The sequence below is a fragment of the Podarcis muralis genome, chromosome 13 (assembly GCF_964188315.1).
Source record: "Podarcis muralis chromosome 13, rPodMur119.hap1.1, whole genome shotgun sequence".
In the NCBI taxonomy this organism is placed as follows: Eukaryota; Metazoa; Chordata; class Lepidosauria; order Squamata; family Lacertidae; genus Podarcis; species Podarcis muralis.
Window position 1 is genome coordinate 6,550,480 of NC_135667.1, and position 13,980 is coordinate 6,564,459.

Below are 13,980 nucleotides of genomic sequence, written 5' to 3' on the forward strand. Positions count from 1 at the left end.
TTCGTGTCCGATTGTGGGGTTTTGTGCAGGTTTTCACAGGGGAAGGTCTAGAGCAGGGGTCAGCAAACTTTTTCAGCAGGGGGCCAGTCCACTGTCCCTCAGACCTTGTGGGGGGCCGGACTATATTTTGGAGAAAAAAATTAATTCCTATGCCCCACAAATAACCCAGAGATGCATTTTCAATTAAAGCAAACACTCTACTCATGTAAAAACACCAGGCAGGCCCCACAGATAACCCAGAGACGCATTTTAAATAAAAGGGCACATTCTACTCAGGTAAAAACACACAGATTCCTGGACCGTCCACGGACCAGATTTAGGAGGCGACTGGGCCGGATCCGGCCCCCGGGCCTTAGTTTGCCTACCCATGGTCTAGAGTTCAAAAAGAGGGATGCTTGGGCAGAAAACTTTAAATCACTGGTCGTCCTGGAAAGAGTGGAGGGAAGTTTAGTTTGGATAAGCTCTTAGCTAGAAACGCAGTGGCGTAGCGTGGGTTGTCAGCACCCGGGGCAAGGCAAGTAATTTGCGCCCCCTAACCCATGGATTTGCGCCCCCTAACCTGTGGATTTGCCCTAACCCCAGATGTTGCGCCCGGTGCGGCCGGCCCCCCCTGCACCCCCCACGCTACGCCACTGTAGAAACGGAAAGCCATTTAAAAAGAAATCCTTAGCTAGTTGTTGTTGTGTTGTTGTTGTTAAATTAATATTTTATTAGAAGAATTTCATTCGTAAAACGAAAGAGTGATAGAAAAGGAAAAAGGAAAAAAGCGAATGAAAATAGAAACAAAAGGAAAACAATCACATTTCCGTACATTCGTATACAGATGTGTCTGGTCTTATTATCCTCGTACAGATATATTTATCAGTAACCTAATATATTCTGTGGATAGTCGTTCCAAAAATCACTATATTTCTCCAAAGAAAGTCTGCGTCTATATATTGCGTTCATATATTGCCAAGATTGTCATATTGTCAAGCCGTTGATTAAGGGAATCATATCTCTATTCTTCCAGTTTTCAGTAGCCAGTTAACATGTGATTCGGCTGCCGTTTCGAACTGATTTAACTTGTTTTTATTCCCTGTTTGTGTCATCCTTCCTGCAAGGAGTTCAAGGCAGCTTTTTTTAAAAAAAAAAACTTTTATTCAAAATTAAAACAAAACATATTATCCAGAATCAAGGTAGCTTTTAAAAGCAATTAAAAAATAAAATTGCTATAAGAGTTAACTATCTATTACCTCTCCCCAGTACTAAAATTTTCACTTAAATACTCATCCATGGGTACATTTTATCCCAATAGCTAATCAACTTCCTCCCAATGCTCTTCTTGAAAATGGCCATGTTAGCATTTTTTAAATTGCTGATATTACAGATATAATCATAATGAGTGAAAAAGGAGCAAAAGGGATATTTACAAATCAATTCCTGCTTTCAGATGGCAATGTTTTAAATCTGTACTTTGTGTTGTTGTGGTTTTCTTTCTGATGAAATCTGCTCCGAGTGCTTTATAAGCAGAAGGTCAAGATGATGCCGATAATATTATTATTTTTTATTAATTTCATAATATTTATACACTGCTTGATCGTTGAAAAAACACACACGCCTCAAAGCAGTTTATGAAAATAACAAACCTCTCTGCGAAAACAGTTTAAAACTATTTAAAACCTTTTAAAAAATTAAAATAAGATTAAAACACACATCAGCATTCTAAATATCTGGGTAGGCTTGCTGAAACAAAAATGTTTTTAGCAGGTGCCGAAGAGAGTTCAGGGAAGGCACCTGCGGGATATCAAGTGGCAAGGAGTTCCCAAGTACAGGTGCTGCCACACTAAAATCTGACAGGTGCAAAACAGGTCTGATGTTTCACCTGTAATCTCAGGGGTTTTAGATCCTAAAAGTAATCCTTTGAACTTGGCCAGGTAGCAAATCGGCTACCAGTGGCAGATCTCTGAGCGCAGGTGCTGTTTGCTGACAAGGCCTCACTCCTGTCAGCAATTGTGCTGAAGCATTCTGCACTGGCTGCCGCTTCTGAATCAATATTATTACTATTGGTACTCATGGCGTTCCTGCAGCCACAGAATAAATGTTTTGTGGGACTTGCAAAAGTGCCTGATCTACAGATCGGAGTGGTCCAGTGGACGTGCGTGGAGTTTATACGTAGGCAAACGGAAACATCAGCCATGCACAGGTGAGGAACTGTAAATCATAGAATTGCAGAGATGGAAGGGAACCCCGGGGGTCATCTAGTCTGACCCGCTGCAATGCAGGAATCTCAACGAAAGCATCACACTCTGTGATAGCTCAGTCTGTAGATCATGAGACTCTTAACCTCAGGATCGTGGGTTTGAGCCCCATGTTGGGCAAAAAAGGATTCCTGCGTTGCAGCGGGTAAGACTAGATGTCCTTTTGGGTACCTTCCCACTGTATGATTCTATGAGCAATAGCCAGAATCGTGAGTCTTGGGAAAAACCCACAAGGTTTGCAGATAATATTAAGGGGGAGGGAAACCTTAAGTACAGAAAGACGTCTAAACAGGAAGCCCTGCGCACTGCAACAAAGTGTTACAGTTCCCACTCATCACAGACATTTCTCTGACGAAAATCGGGACGTCCGCTTCCATCATGATAATTTTACTATTTATACCCCACACGTCTTACTGGGTTGCCCCAGCCAGCTTCTGGGCAGCTCCCAATATATATAAAAACATAATAAAACATTAAATATTTCAAAGAACCTTCTCTAGTTTGCCTTCCGACGGCTCAGGGGTCAGATAGCTCCATACCCTCCAAAGAAAACAGGGACATCCTAAGGGAAAGTGGGACATTCCGGGATCAAATCAGAAACCGGGGCAGCTTCTCTAAATCACGGACGTCCCTGGAAAATAGGGACCCTAGATCAGCCTCTGGAATGCAGTTTATTTACACTGCAATATTGCAGACGGTTTTGCCCAACAATTTAACGTGGAAGGTACTGGTTCATTAAAGCTCAAAAGGAAGGTTTGGACAATTAATGACTGGGAGTTGCTGCGCCATTAAACTTCAGATAACAGACTTGGACAACATCCCAGATTGGAATGGAGTCAGAGGTAGCTGCGCTGGTAAAAAGGCAGTTGGAAAAATATGCATATACAAATAAAGCTGTATTCGACGGATGAAAGGATCTATGATGTTTGACATGATTGAGAATCGTGGAGCCAGGGACGGAGAATTTTAAAAGCGTTAAAATCGAGATGCCCAAAATATGGGAGAGACAGAACTGAGATGCGGAGATATGCTTCAGAGGTCCAGACTGTGGGGAGCTCCGAAAAATCAATAATTATAATTTGGATTATAATTTTTTATCTTAGTTTTTTTATTTTAATTGGGTTGTTATGATTGGATATATTAATGGGATGTTTTTATTGGAAAATCAATAGAAATTATTTTTAAAAAGAAAATAGGGACCCTCAGAGGTGATCAGCCCAGTCGAAAGCGGCGGTCTTACCTCACTCCATTGTCCAGTGCTGAGCTGGTGAAGAACCAGGCATGGGTCGGGCTTGGCGGCATCTTCGCGCTCTGACAGGCTCCAGCAGGAAACTCTGAGCTCCACTCGGCTGGCGCCCAGCGCCACAGGTTGAGAGTCGACCCCTTCCGACATGGCGGGTCCTGAATGGGGTCAAGGGGTCGAAGGAAGAAGGGCAGAAGGGGAAGAGATTGGCGGGCGGACACAAGCAGAAGGATATTGCTTAACGGAACAGGGAGCTGGGTGGGTGGGAAAGAATGGATGGAACTGGGGGAGGTCCGAGCGAAGGAATAGGACAACAAGAAAGGAGAGGAATGGAAAATGTCCAGATTCTCATGGGAGAGCCAAACGGTCAGTTGCACACAGCCAGAATGGCAGAGGTCAGTTTTTTTAGAATCGAGCGAAAAAGGGGGCTCGCGTCAATCTAGAAATATCTTCCACCTAATCTGCCCCCCCAAATATATTCCTGCCTTTTGGGGTGGGGAGGAACACTCTGCAGTTCCTCCCCAGGGAGAGAAACGGGCTCTTCACCTGCTGGGTCAGAAAGGCCTTTCCACTTCTGTTCAAATCCTTCCCCACAGCTGAGCTTTCGAGGCAGAAAACAGATGCCTTTGGGAACCCCAGCCCATAGCAAAAAAACAACAACAAACCGAGGTAAAAGTTCAGAGAAAGCATTTTTCGTCCAAGTGCCTCAGAATTCTGTTTCGGGCAGCGCCAGGGCTCTTCAGAGGTGTGGGCAATCAAAAAATGGTGGGGTTTTTGCCAAAAAAGGAGGGTTGAAGTTGCATATGAGAGTCTCTGAGGGGGACGGAGGTCCAATCTGAGGGGGTGCAAAAAGGAGGGGGTGCTGTGAGTCAAACATAGGTGGTGGCCTGTGGGGGTGAGAATCAAATAATTTCTCCTGAGGCGGATTTGGCAACGCCGATGGCGCTCTGTGCATGCTCAGAAGTCTCAGCAGAAAAATGGCACTGAAAAGAAGCTTCTAGGTTGTCAAGACGGGGTGGGGGGGGTGTTATGGAGATTCCCGCCCCGTTCCCCCAGTCTGCCCCCCTCCCTTCACCATCCGCCCTGCTTCCAGCTCTGGATGCAGAATTTTGGGAGGGAAATATATATTGACACGTTCCAAACTGGCAGGGGAGCTTCTGGGACCGAAGGGTGCTGAGTCAGCTCCAGCCCTGATTTATTACACTGCGGCCTGGACGGCTGGTTTGGCTCCCACTAGGAACCTGAGTCAGGTCAAAAGCGAGAGGCTCCAGCCGGTGTGGGGAGGAGCAGAGAGCCAGGGGGGCGGGGGGGGCGAGAGGGACATCTGAGCAGACGCCGTGGGTCTAGTTTCAAGGGCCGCCGTAGACCTTTGCATTTGTAAAAGCAACACACACACACACACACACACACACACATTCATAACAACACGAAGACTCGGTGGCTAGTGGGACAGCTGGTCAGATGGAAGCCCCAGGTTTAGAAGCATTCTATCCCTGAACGGTGCAGAACAGCAGAGGGGCGCCGTCGCCTCCCTGTCATGCTCGGCTGTCCGCTGTGGGGAACAGGAAGCTGAACCAAGCAGGCCTCGGGTCTGATCCAGCAAAGCTTGCTCGGAGCCTGCACTGAGGCCAGGCTCAGCAGAAAAGAAAGAAGGGGGAATTGTGCCCACTGAGTATTTCCTGGAAAAGGTTTTACGGACGCTGCGAGGCGCATTAATGCGCCGGGGACCAGCGCTTTGCTCCAGCGCTCAGGTTCTGTGATAAGGGAACCTCGGCTGCACGAAAAAAATGTCATTTCCTGGCTCGCTGCCTCTTCTTCCTGCTCAGCTCCTCCTCCCCCATGTCTTACTTTTCCAAATGCATGAAGATTTTGGTGTCTGTGTATTTTGGGGTGTGTGTGTGTGTGTGCTGTACCACATGGCTGACTGCACACCGATTTGGTGTACAAGAGAGAGGGATCTCCGCCCAGTTCAAAAACCCCTTCCTAGAATGACAGTGGCTGACGAAGGATTTAAACAGAAAGTACTCTCTGATTATTGTTATAATTTATTGCACTGATATCCCACCTTTTTCTCAAGGCGGTGTGCATCGTTCTCCTCGTTTGACACCCCACAACAGCCCTGCGAGGTAGGTGAGACTGAGAGGAAGGGAATGGCCAAGGTCACCCGGCGAGCTTCACGGCAGAGTGCAGGTCTGAACTCCCTGGTCTCCCGAGTCGTAGTTCAACGCTCTAACCATTACACCAAACGACACTGTTGTTCATCCACACTGGCTTTCTCGACTCATTTCAGGCCTCGGTGAGGTTTGGGTGCATTTGTGCAGCAATGTGCATAGCAGTTAGAGCATTGGACTAGGCCCTTGAGAGCCAGTGTGGTGTAGTGGTTAAGAGCGGTAGTCTCGTAATCTGGGGAACCGGGTTCGCGTCTCCGCTCCTCCACCTGCAGCTGCTGGGTGACCTTGGGCCAGTCACACTTCTCTGAAATCTCTCAGCCTCACTCACCTCACAGAGTGTTTGTTGTGGGGGAGGAAGGGAAAGGAGATTGTTAGCTGCTTTGAGACTCCTTCGGGTAGTGATAAAGCGGGATATCAAATCCAAACTCTTCTTCTTCTGCCAGGAGGTCAGATGCTTGCTCCAAACTCAGATACCCCCAAGGAATTAGAGCTGAGAGCGGTGCATAGCCCCACTTTGTTCTGTAAAGTGTGTGAGGAGGGAAAACAGAGGAGCACCTCTACTTCTGCATGAGTCCCTGTTCTGGCACGACTCCTCAGGGTGAAGAGGAAATTGTCGAGTCTCTGAACGATCTGAGCACACGGCCAGAACTGCTTCCCAGTCCCCACCTCCTTAAGCAATGTTGATTTCCCTCTGAGCAAAGGTTACAACATTTGGGTGGGGTTTTTTTAAATATAGTTTTTTTTGGGGGGGGAATGGCAAGCAAGGGATATGAGATGTTCAAACTTCTGCACAGTGTGGAGAAAGCGAATGAGAAGAGCTTTTTCTTCCTCTTCCACAAGAGTAGAAACCCGTGGGCGTCCTCAAAGAAAGCTGAGCGGGACCAGATTCCAGACAACAAAAGGAATTCCTTCTTCACACAGAGCATAAGCGGTGGAACCCACTGCCACATGAAGCAGCAAGGGCCGCCATGTTGGATCGCTTTAAAAGAGGATTAGACAAATTCCTGGAGGAGAAGTCTCTGAATGTCAGTTGCTGGAAAACGCAGGAGGGGAGATGGCTGTTGTACTTGCGGGTTTTCCATATAGACTTCAAGCCAGCCACTGTGAGAAAAGGGTTCTGGGATAGATGGGTTTTTGGCCTGATCCAATTGCAGAGCTCAGCCTATGCTCTGTTGACCAAACAGAGGCAGGATCAGAGAGCAGTTTCTCATTGAGATACACAACACAATTGCAGTTTCTGAGGGTCAACGTGTCTGGAACGGAAAGACTTGTTTGGGGCAGTTTCATTGCTGTGGCAATTCCACAATCTGCTACTCTTAGAGGCTGTGCTGGTGTGGAACAAATGGATGCTCAGTTGCCTTTGGAACTTGGGCCGCTTTTGGCTTTGAAGGTTCTGCCTAACTCAACAACACCAGGGAGATTTTTTGGGAAAACCTAACAGGAACAGGGCAGCCCCAGCCCATGCAGAGAGGAGAGTCTGGCAACCCACCAAGTTTGTTGCAAGGAGGCAAATGTTCTCAAGAAACATCCAAATGGCATCGCGTCTAAAGAGTTCAAGGACCAGGAGATGAGGCGTGTAGCACAGCAGACTAAAAACAGGTCAATTGTAGCTGCAATTGGAACTGTTTCAGTTAGGGTCTGGGTATGCAAGCTTCGGAGGGCCACAGAACGCTTTGTCAGGCTGAGTTCATGAGAATGGAAAGGCTCCTCCCGATTGGTCCAGAGGCCTGTCAGGTGTTGCTGGGCAGCTCATGAGCCTGGCCTGACAGAGGGAGACGGCCTATAATTGTCCACCACAGCTGCCCCCCAATGCATAACGATCTCTTAGCCGTCCCAGCTAATTTCCATTGATGCAATCATTGGGAAAATCCCATTTCCAAGGCCAGCACAACAGCTTGCGGCAGTCAATCCCATCAGTAAATCTCAGCGTTGCATGGAGAATCAATTCCCTACCCCAGTATCCCCTTGCCAAAGAGCTCTGTGGAACCCCGAAGCTTGCACTCATGCACCTCTAATGATGAAATCTAGGCTAATGCCATGAAACGTCATTTGACTTACTTTGTACACTTTGTAGACCAAGGAACTCCTATTTGTGAGTAGAGTACACACAGCCCGGGGCAAGCAAAGATTACACAGCGAAGTGTGATAGCTACATAGGAAATTGCCTTATCCTGATGCAGACTATTGGTCCATCTAGCCCCATACTGTCTACACTGATTTCCAGCAGTTCTCTGGGGTTTCGGGCAGGGAACATCTCCCAAATCTTCCTGGAAAGGCCAGGGATCGAACCTGCGACCTTCTGCTCTCCACTGAGCTACTGCCTTTCCCCAAAGGACATGATAGATTGAGGGTATGTGACAACCCCACCAGCACTGTTGAGGAACACACAAGGTGACTGACAACTGATGGCCTGAAGAAGGCGACGTCTAAGGAGCTGGGACTGCACAATTCGAAGTCCAGGCACACCCTATGCAGAGGCACCAAGAGGACTAGAGACTTGAGTGTAACACAAGCTGAGGATCAACTGGGAGAATAACTATGGCCAAGCCACACACCTCAGAATGTGGAGAGATGCAGTGAAATTCAGCAGCCCACACGGAAGAAAACTACACACACACACACACACACAGTGTATAAGACCAACACCTGTGCAAAACCGGACGGCAGTTTGACAGAGTGGATCAAGGGCTGAACCGGGTCCAGAAAGACTCGGGTTCAAATCCTCGCTCACTGGGGTGGATGCCGCCTCTCAGCTTGGATTGTTGTGCGGCTGAAAAGGCAAGGATTGGACGAAACCGTGGGAGACGGGTCCACACCAAGCAATTGGAATAAGGGGTGGTATGTCTCTGAGAAGCAGAGGGAGGTGGGGAGAAGCCACGTGGCCACAGGGGAAGGGAGCAGCGCAGGTGTGGTCAGCGGAGACCCCCAAAACCACAAGGACCCACATCAGGAAGGAGGAACGACATAAAGCACACACACACGAGGAAGAGACCTGACCAAATGCGAAACAGACACCCCTTGTAGCTGTGCAGTGTTGTCACAAAGCACACCAACATTCACCCAAGGAAGGCACAAAATAGGACCTCTTTTCCGATCATGCTGAAGTGGACACCCAGACACCCCAGGTGCTCCCAAGCAGGCCAGAAAGGTGGTGATAATTCCCTGCATTTTGTTGTTGTCTGTCTCTAGAGCTCTACTGCGACTGAATGTGGAGGCTCCATTTTTTTTTCAATCTTCCAGGAGAAGGATTATGAACCCTCCCAGAATCTGTCTAATACTTTTCATATAATAATAATAATAATGCGATTTTTGCAAAACCCGACCTGAGTTCAGGGCCATTGCAGCTTGTCTAAGTTAAATAAAGTTTTGCCTGCAAACTCCTGCTTTCGAATCTTTGGGTGATCCTGAAAGGTTTGCCTGGAGACTGGGAAGAACTAAGTGCAGTTCCACGCAGCACCGAAAGAGACCGGGACACAGGGAGGGAGGAGAGGGGAGGGGCTGTTTTCATAATCTTTCCGTGGGCAAGGAGAGGGACTCGGAAAAGGGGCGAGCAAAAGGGGCTCAGTTCTGCCACACCCAGGGCAGCAACTCAGCCGAGCCCTGCCCTGCAAGGCGAGAGGGCACGCGTAACGCACATGGTTAGGATCTCCTAAAGATGGACAGGATCGCAGTGCCAGACACACGCAGGACAGGGACGGGCTCGCGCAGCACCAAAACAGAGGGAAAGGTGCACAAACGTGCCAAGGGCGGTGCTCAAGTTTGTGACATACGTCACTGGCCCCAGGCGGGCGCACGAGACACGGGGGTGCAAGACAGCTGCGCGACGCATGACCTGACTCGTGGCTGGAGGCGTGGGGCAGGGAAGGCGCCACGATCCCGGCAGGCGAGCCCAGATAACCAGGCACAGCTCCTGTGAAAAGAGACACGCAGCCACAGGGACTGCTATGTGGGAAGGGGTTCCTCCCCACCCGAGGGGCACCCCTTCCTGGGGGAGGGGTCCCGGGACACGCGCAACATCACACAACTCTGCCAAACGCGTCGCAGCAGCAGCAGCACCCGCACAGACAGGGCAGTGCGCTGCAGAGCATCCTTTCAGCACCAGGGACAGCTCCCGGAGCATCCCTCGTGGGCGGGGGAAATGGCTTTCCTTGGGTACCACTGCAGGGCTGGCTGAGACAGAAGGAGGCGAGGCAGCTGTTACCTTGGCAGAAGGCTGCGGAGGATGGAAGGTCCTCTGGGCTGCTCTCTTCCTTCCTTTCCTTCCTCTCCTGCTGAGCGGCTCTTTTCTCCCCGGCAAGTCCTTGTTGTGGCTCTGTCGTTTTCCCCTCCACCTCCTCGCTCCTCCTGCCGTCTCGCGCGCGCTCTCTCTCTCTTTTTCTGCTGCTGTCACGTTCCCTCCATCCCATGTCTTTCGCTGGCTCCTCCCCCTTCCTAGACTCCGCAGTGTAAGGGCGGGGGAGGCCACACACTCACTCAGAGCCATGCCTGGCGGTGGCAGCGGCGATGGGACACCTCTGGCTCCGCAAGGCGGGCGAAAAGATCAGAGGCGCTTCTGGGCGGAAAATATCTGGGCTCGGGACGCCACGCGCAGTCTTGGTGGTTCCCGTGTGGAAAAAACAAAACCCACAAAATTGTTCTAAAGATGCAGGGGAAATAGATATATATATATAAGGAGAGAAGGAAATGATCGAGGAGTTGAGTCACTTTCTGTGCAAGAGAAAATGCAGTGAAACATTTGGGTGATTTTAGGCGCCGGACATCACAGAATTGATGTGCGTCTGTGCGTCTAAGGTGATATCGCTTGACTCGCATCCAGGGAGGGAGTTGATCTGCCAATTTTGGGCTCGTCCTCAGCTTTTCCTCCTCCCCCATTTCCCCAATCATAAATTCAGTTTTTCACATTTCCACATCAGGATTTCTGGGTTTGTTTGTTTGTTGTTGTTTTTAAGTCCTTGTGAAAACTCACCAGCCTCTTTGTGCAAATGTTTCCCAATTCTATTATGCAATTTTGCCCGTTATATACTATTTTTTTCTTTTGCATAGCATTCCCCTTCCCAAATGGGATGCATTTCGATTATGTTATTTTCACTAACGCATGCATTTTTAAAAAAAATGAATGCTTTACCCTAATAAATGCACTTTTGTGCACATTTACTGGGCTGGATGGAGAACAGCATTGCAAAACCCAGAGGGGTGCCAATTCTGAAGGACAACTGTATGTATTCGGTCTGTGTGTTGTTCGGGGAAGTGGGATTGGGTGTAGGGTTGCCTTTAAATGCTAATTGAATCCAGTTCCCCCCACCCCACCCCAGCCCTCCTTATATCACAATATGGCAGGACAGCTGCCCTGCTGTGTTGGGGGGGGGCACTTCTGCTCATTCTGCTGAGTGGGACTGCAGATTTATTCCCCAAAGTCCTACCCTGACGGCACCCGCTGGAGATCCGTAACACTGTGCAGGGAACGGACATAAAGAGGAGAGGCAGTGTGGTGTAGTGGTTAGAGTGTCAGACAAGGAACCTGGGGGAGCAGGGTTCAAATCCCCACTTTGCCCTAAGTGACCTTGGACGGGAAGGATATAATAATAATAATAATAATAATAATAATAATTTTTCTCCCTCTAATAGTAGATCATTGGGTAATCCCATGAGTAAATTTAGGACAGACAAAAGGGACAAAAGACCTTTTAACAGCACACATATTGTTTCTGGAATGGGATTTGCGTTTCCATATATCTGAGGCGATCCCACACAAAAAAAGCTGCGCTGAGCTAATAAAGTTGCTTTCATCACAAAGTCTCCGAGCACCTATGCTCAGCTGGCAGGCTGAGCATTAATCTAACTTTGGAGAACAGAGCTCCCCGCCGTGCTGTGCTGATAAATTGCTGCCGGGATAGCAGGGGATGGCAATGAAAACAGCAGGGGGAAGATTCCTCCACGCAGGTTGGAGCGATGGGTCCCCTTCTGACAGCTAATCGAATTCGAAACATAATACATCTCGCAGGAAAATTCAATTACGTCCCTTAGCAAATACTCCTGAGCAAACCTTGCATTTGTGGGGCAAAAGAAGAAGATCCATTTGCGGATCAGTAATTTGTTAAGCAGCAGGAAGCAGAGGGAGCAGGAATAAATGGAGTTTTTCCCCCCCACGGACGGACGTAGAAAGCAGCGGCTTCCCCAAGGATAGGAAATGGGGCCTGTGCTTTTTAATTTGTTCATAAATAATCCAGAGCCAGGGGGGAGCTGCGAGGGATCTGCCAAGTTTGCAGACAATACCTAATTGTTCAGGAGGGTTAAGGCAAAAAGGGGTAGCGAGGAATTCCACAAGGAGCGACCCCAGACTGGGGGGGGGGGCAGGCATGAAAACTGGCAATTGGTGTGAAGAAGTGGCATGTTGGGGAGAGAAGAGGAAGAAGAGGAAGAAGAGGAAGAAGAAGAAAAGGAAGAAGAAGAAGAAGAAGAAGAAGAAGAAGAAGAAGAAGAAGAAGAAGAAGAAGAAGAAGAAGAAGAAGAACAACAACAACAACAACAACAACAACAACAACAACAACAACAACCGCATATATGTGGGGTATATGGGGTGTTAGAGGAGGGGTAGTCCCTGTAATAATAATAATAATAATAATAATAATAATAATAATAATAATAAATTTTATTTATATCCCGCCCTCCCCAGCCGAAGCTGGGCTCAGGGCGGCTAACAACAATCAAAATAGTCCAACATTCTAAAAACAATCATTATAAAATTTATTAAATCAAATTAAAATCAAATTAATGGCAACCATCAAGCGAAATTCTGTGCAGATTGCCAGAGGAGGGGGTCAGGCTGCGCCCTGACCAAAGGCCTGGTGGAACAGCTCTGTCTTGCAGGCCCTGTGGAAGGATGTCAGGTCCTTCAGGGCCCTAGTCTCTTGTGACAGAGCGTTCCACCAGATTGGAGCCGCGGCCGAGAAAGCCCTGGCTCTAGTTGAGGCCAGCCTAACCTCTCTGTGGCCTGGGATCTTTAGGATGTTTTTATTTGCAGACCGTAAATTTCTCTGTGGGTTAGGGACACGGGTGGCGCTGTGGGTTAAACCACAGAGCCTAGGACTTGCTGATCAGAAGTTCAGCGGTTCGAATCCCCGCAATGGGGTGAGCTCCCGTCGTTCGGTCCCAGCTCCTGCCAACCTAGCAGTTCTAAAGCACGTCAAAGTGCAAGTAGATAAATAGGTACCGCTCTGGCAGGAAGGTAAACGGCGTTTCCGTGCGCTGCTCTGGTTCGCCAGAAGCGGCTTAGTCCTGCTGGCCACATGACCCGGAAGCTATACGCCGGCTCCCTCAGCCAGTAAAGTGAGATGAGCGCCGCACCCCCAGAGTCGGTCACGACTGGACCTAATGGTCAGGGGTCCCTTTACCTTTACCTAGTCCCTGTAGTGGGGGACATGTCATGCTTGTTCTGGGAGGGGGGGTTGCCTGCCTTTGGTCCCCACTCAGCTCTCACCTGTGGTTTCTAGAAGCTGTCAGCATGTGACAGTGGCCACACCCTGGGAAACAGCTTCAACCGGCCAGCTAAGCCAGGTGAGGGCAGCCGATGGGTCTCAAAGCCTCATTGAGCGTCCCCACCCCCATCGTTCTGAGGTCCAGCTCCGAGGGCCTTCTGGTGGTTCCCTCCCTGCGAGAAGTGAACTTACAGGGAACCAGGCAGAGGGCCTTCTTGGTGGTGGCACCCGCCCTGTGGAACACTCTCCTATCAGATGTCAAGGAAATAAACAACTAGCTGACTTTTAGAAGACATCTGAAGGCAGCCCTGTTTAGGGAAGTTTTTAATGCTGTGACATCACATTGGTGGGGAAGGGGAGAAGGCAGGACTCGAACCCAGGACCCTGAGATGAAGAGTCTCCCGCCCTACACCAGTCACTGCATGTGAAAAAGTGCTTTCTTTTATTTGTCCCAAACCTTCTGACGCTCAGCTTCATTCGGGGACCTGGGTTCAAGTGCTGTGAGACAAGGTCTCTGGCATCCATGCACGCACATGATTCCTTAAGGCACCATGAGGTGTGCAGCTCCTTCTCTCCCAGCCTGCAGCTGCCAAGGCAGATTGTGAACGGTTGAGAACCTCTTGCAGGACAACATATGGTTTCCTGAGCGTATCTGCTATGGGAGCATCTTCACCCAGTGCTTTTCCAGCTGCACTGGCTCCCGGTGGAGTACAGGGTCAGATTTAAGGGGCTGGTTTTGACCTTTAAAGCCCTTCACGGCCTAGGACCCTCGTACCTACCGGACCGCCTCTCCCGGACCGCCTCTCCTGGTATGCCCCACGGAGAGCCTCAAGGTCCATAAATAGCAACAC

At 49.1% G+C, this 13,980-nt stretch overlaps 1 protein-coding gene across 1 annotated transcript in view; it reads right to left on the minus strand.

The window, feature by feature from the left end:
• The window catches only part of CPNE6 (copine 6), a 30,663-nt gene extending 20,587 nt beyond the window's left edge, over window positions 1–10,076 (minus strand). Inside the window, exons 1-2 of the mRNA XM_028703427.2 lie at window positions 9,856–10,076; window positions 3,481–3,641 (exon numbers count right to left, since the gene is read on the minus strand). Coding sequence (XP_028559260.2) covers window positions 3,481–3,641; window positions 9,856–10,060 — 366 coding nt within the window. The 5' untranslated portion in view covers window positions 10,061–10,076. The remainder of the gene's footprint in view (window positions 1–3,480; window positions 3,642–9,855) is intronic.
• Between the last annotated feature and the right edge of the window lie 3,904 nt (window positions 10,077–13,980).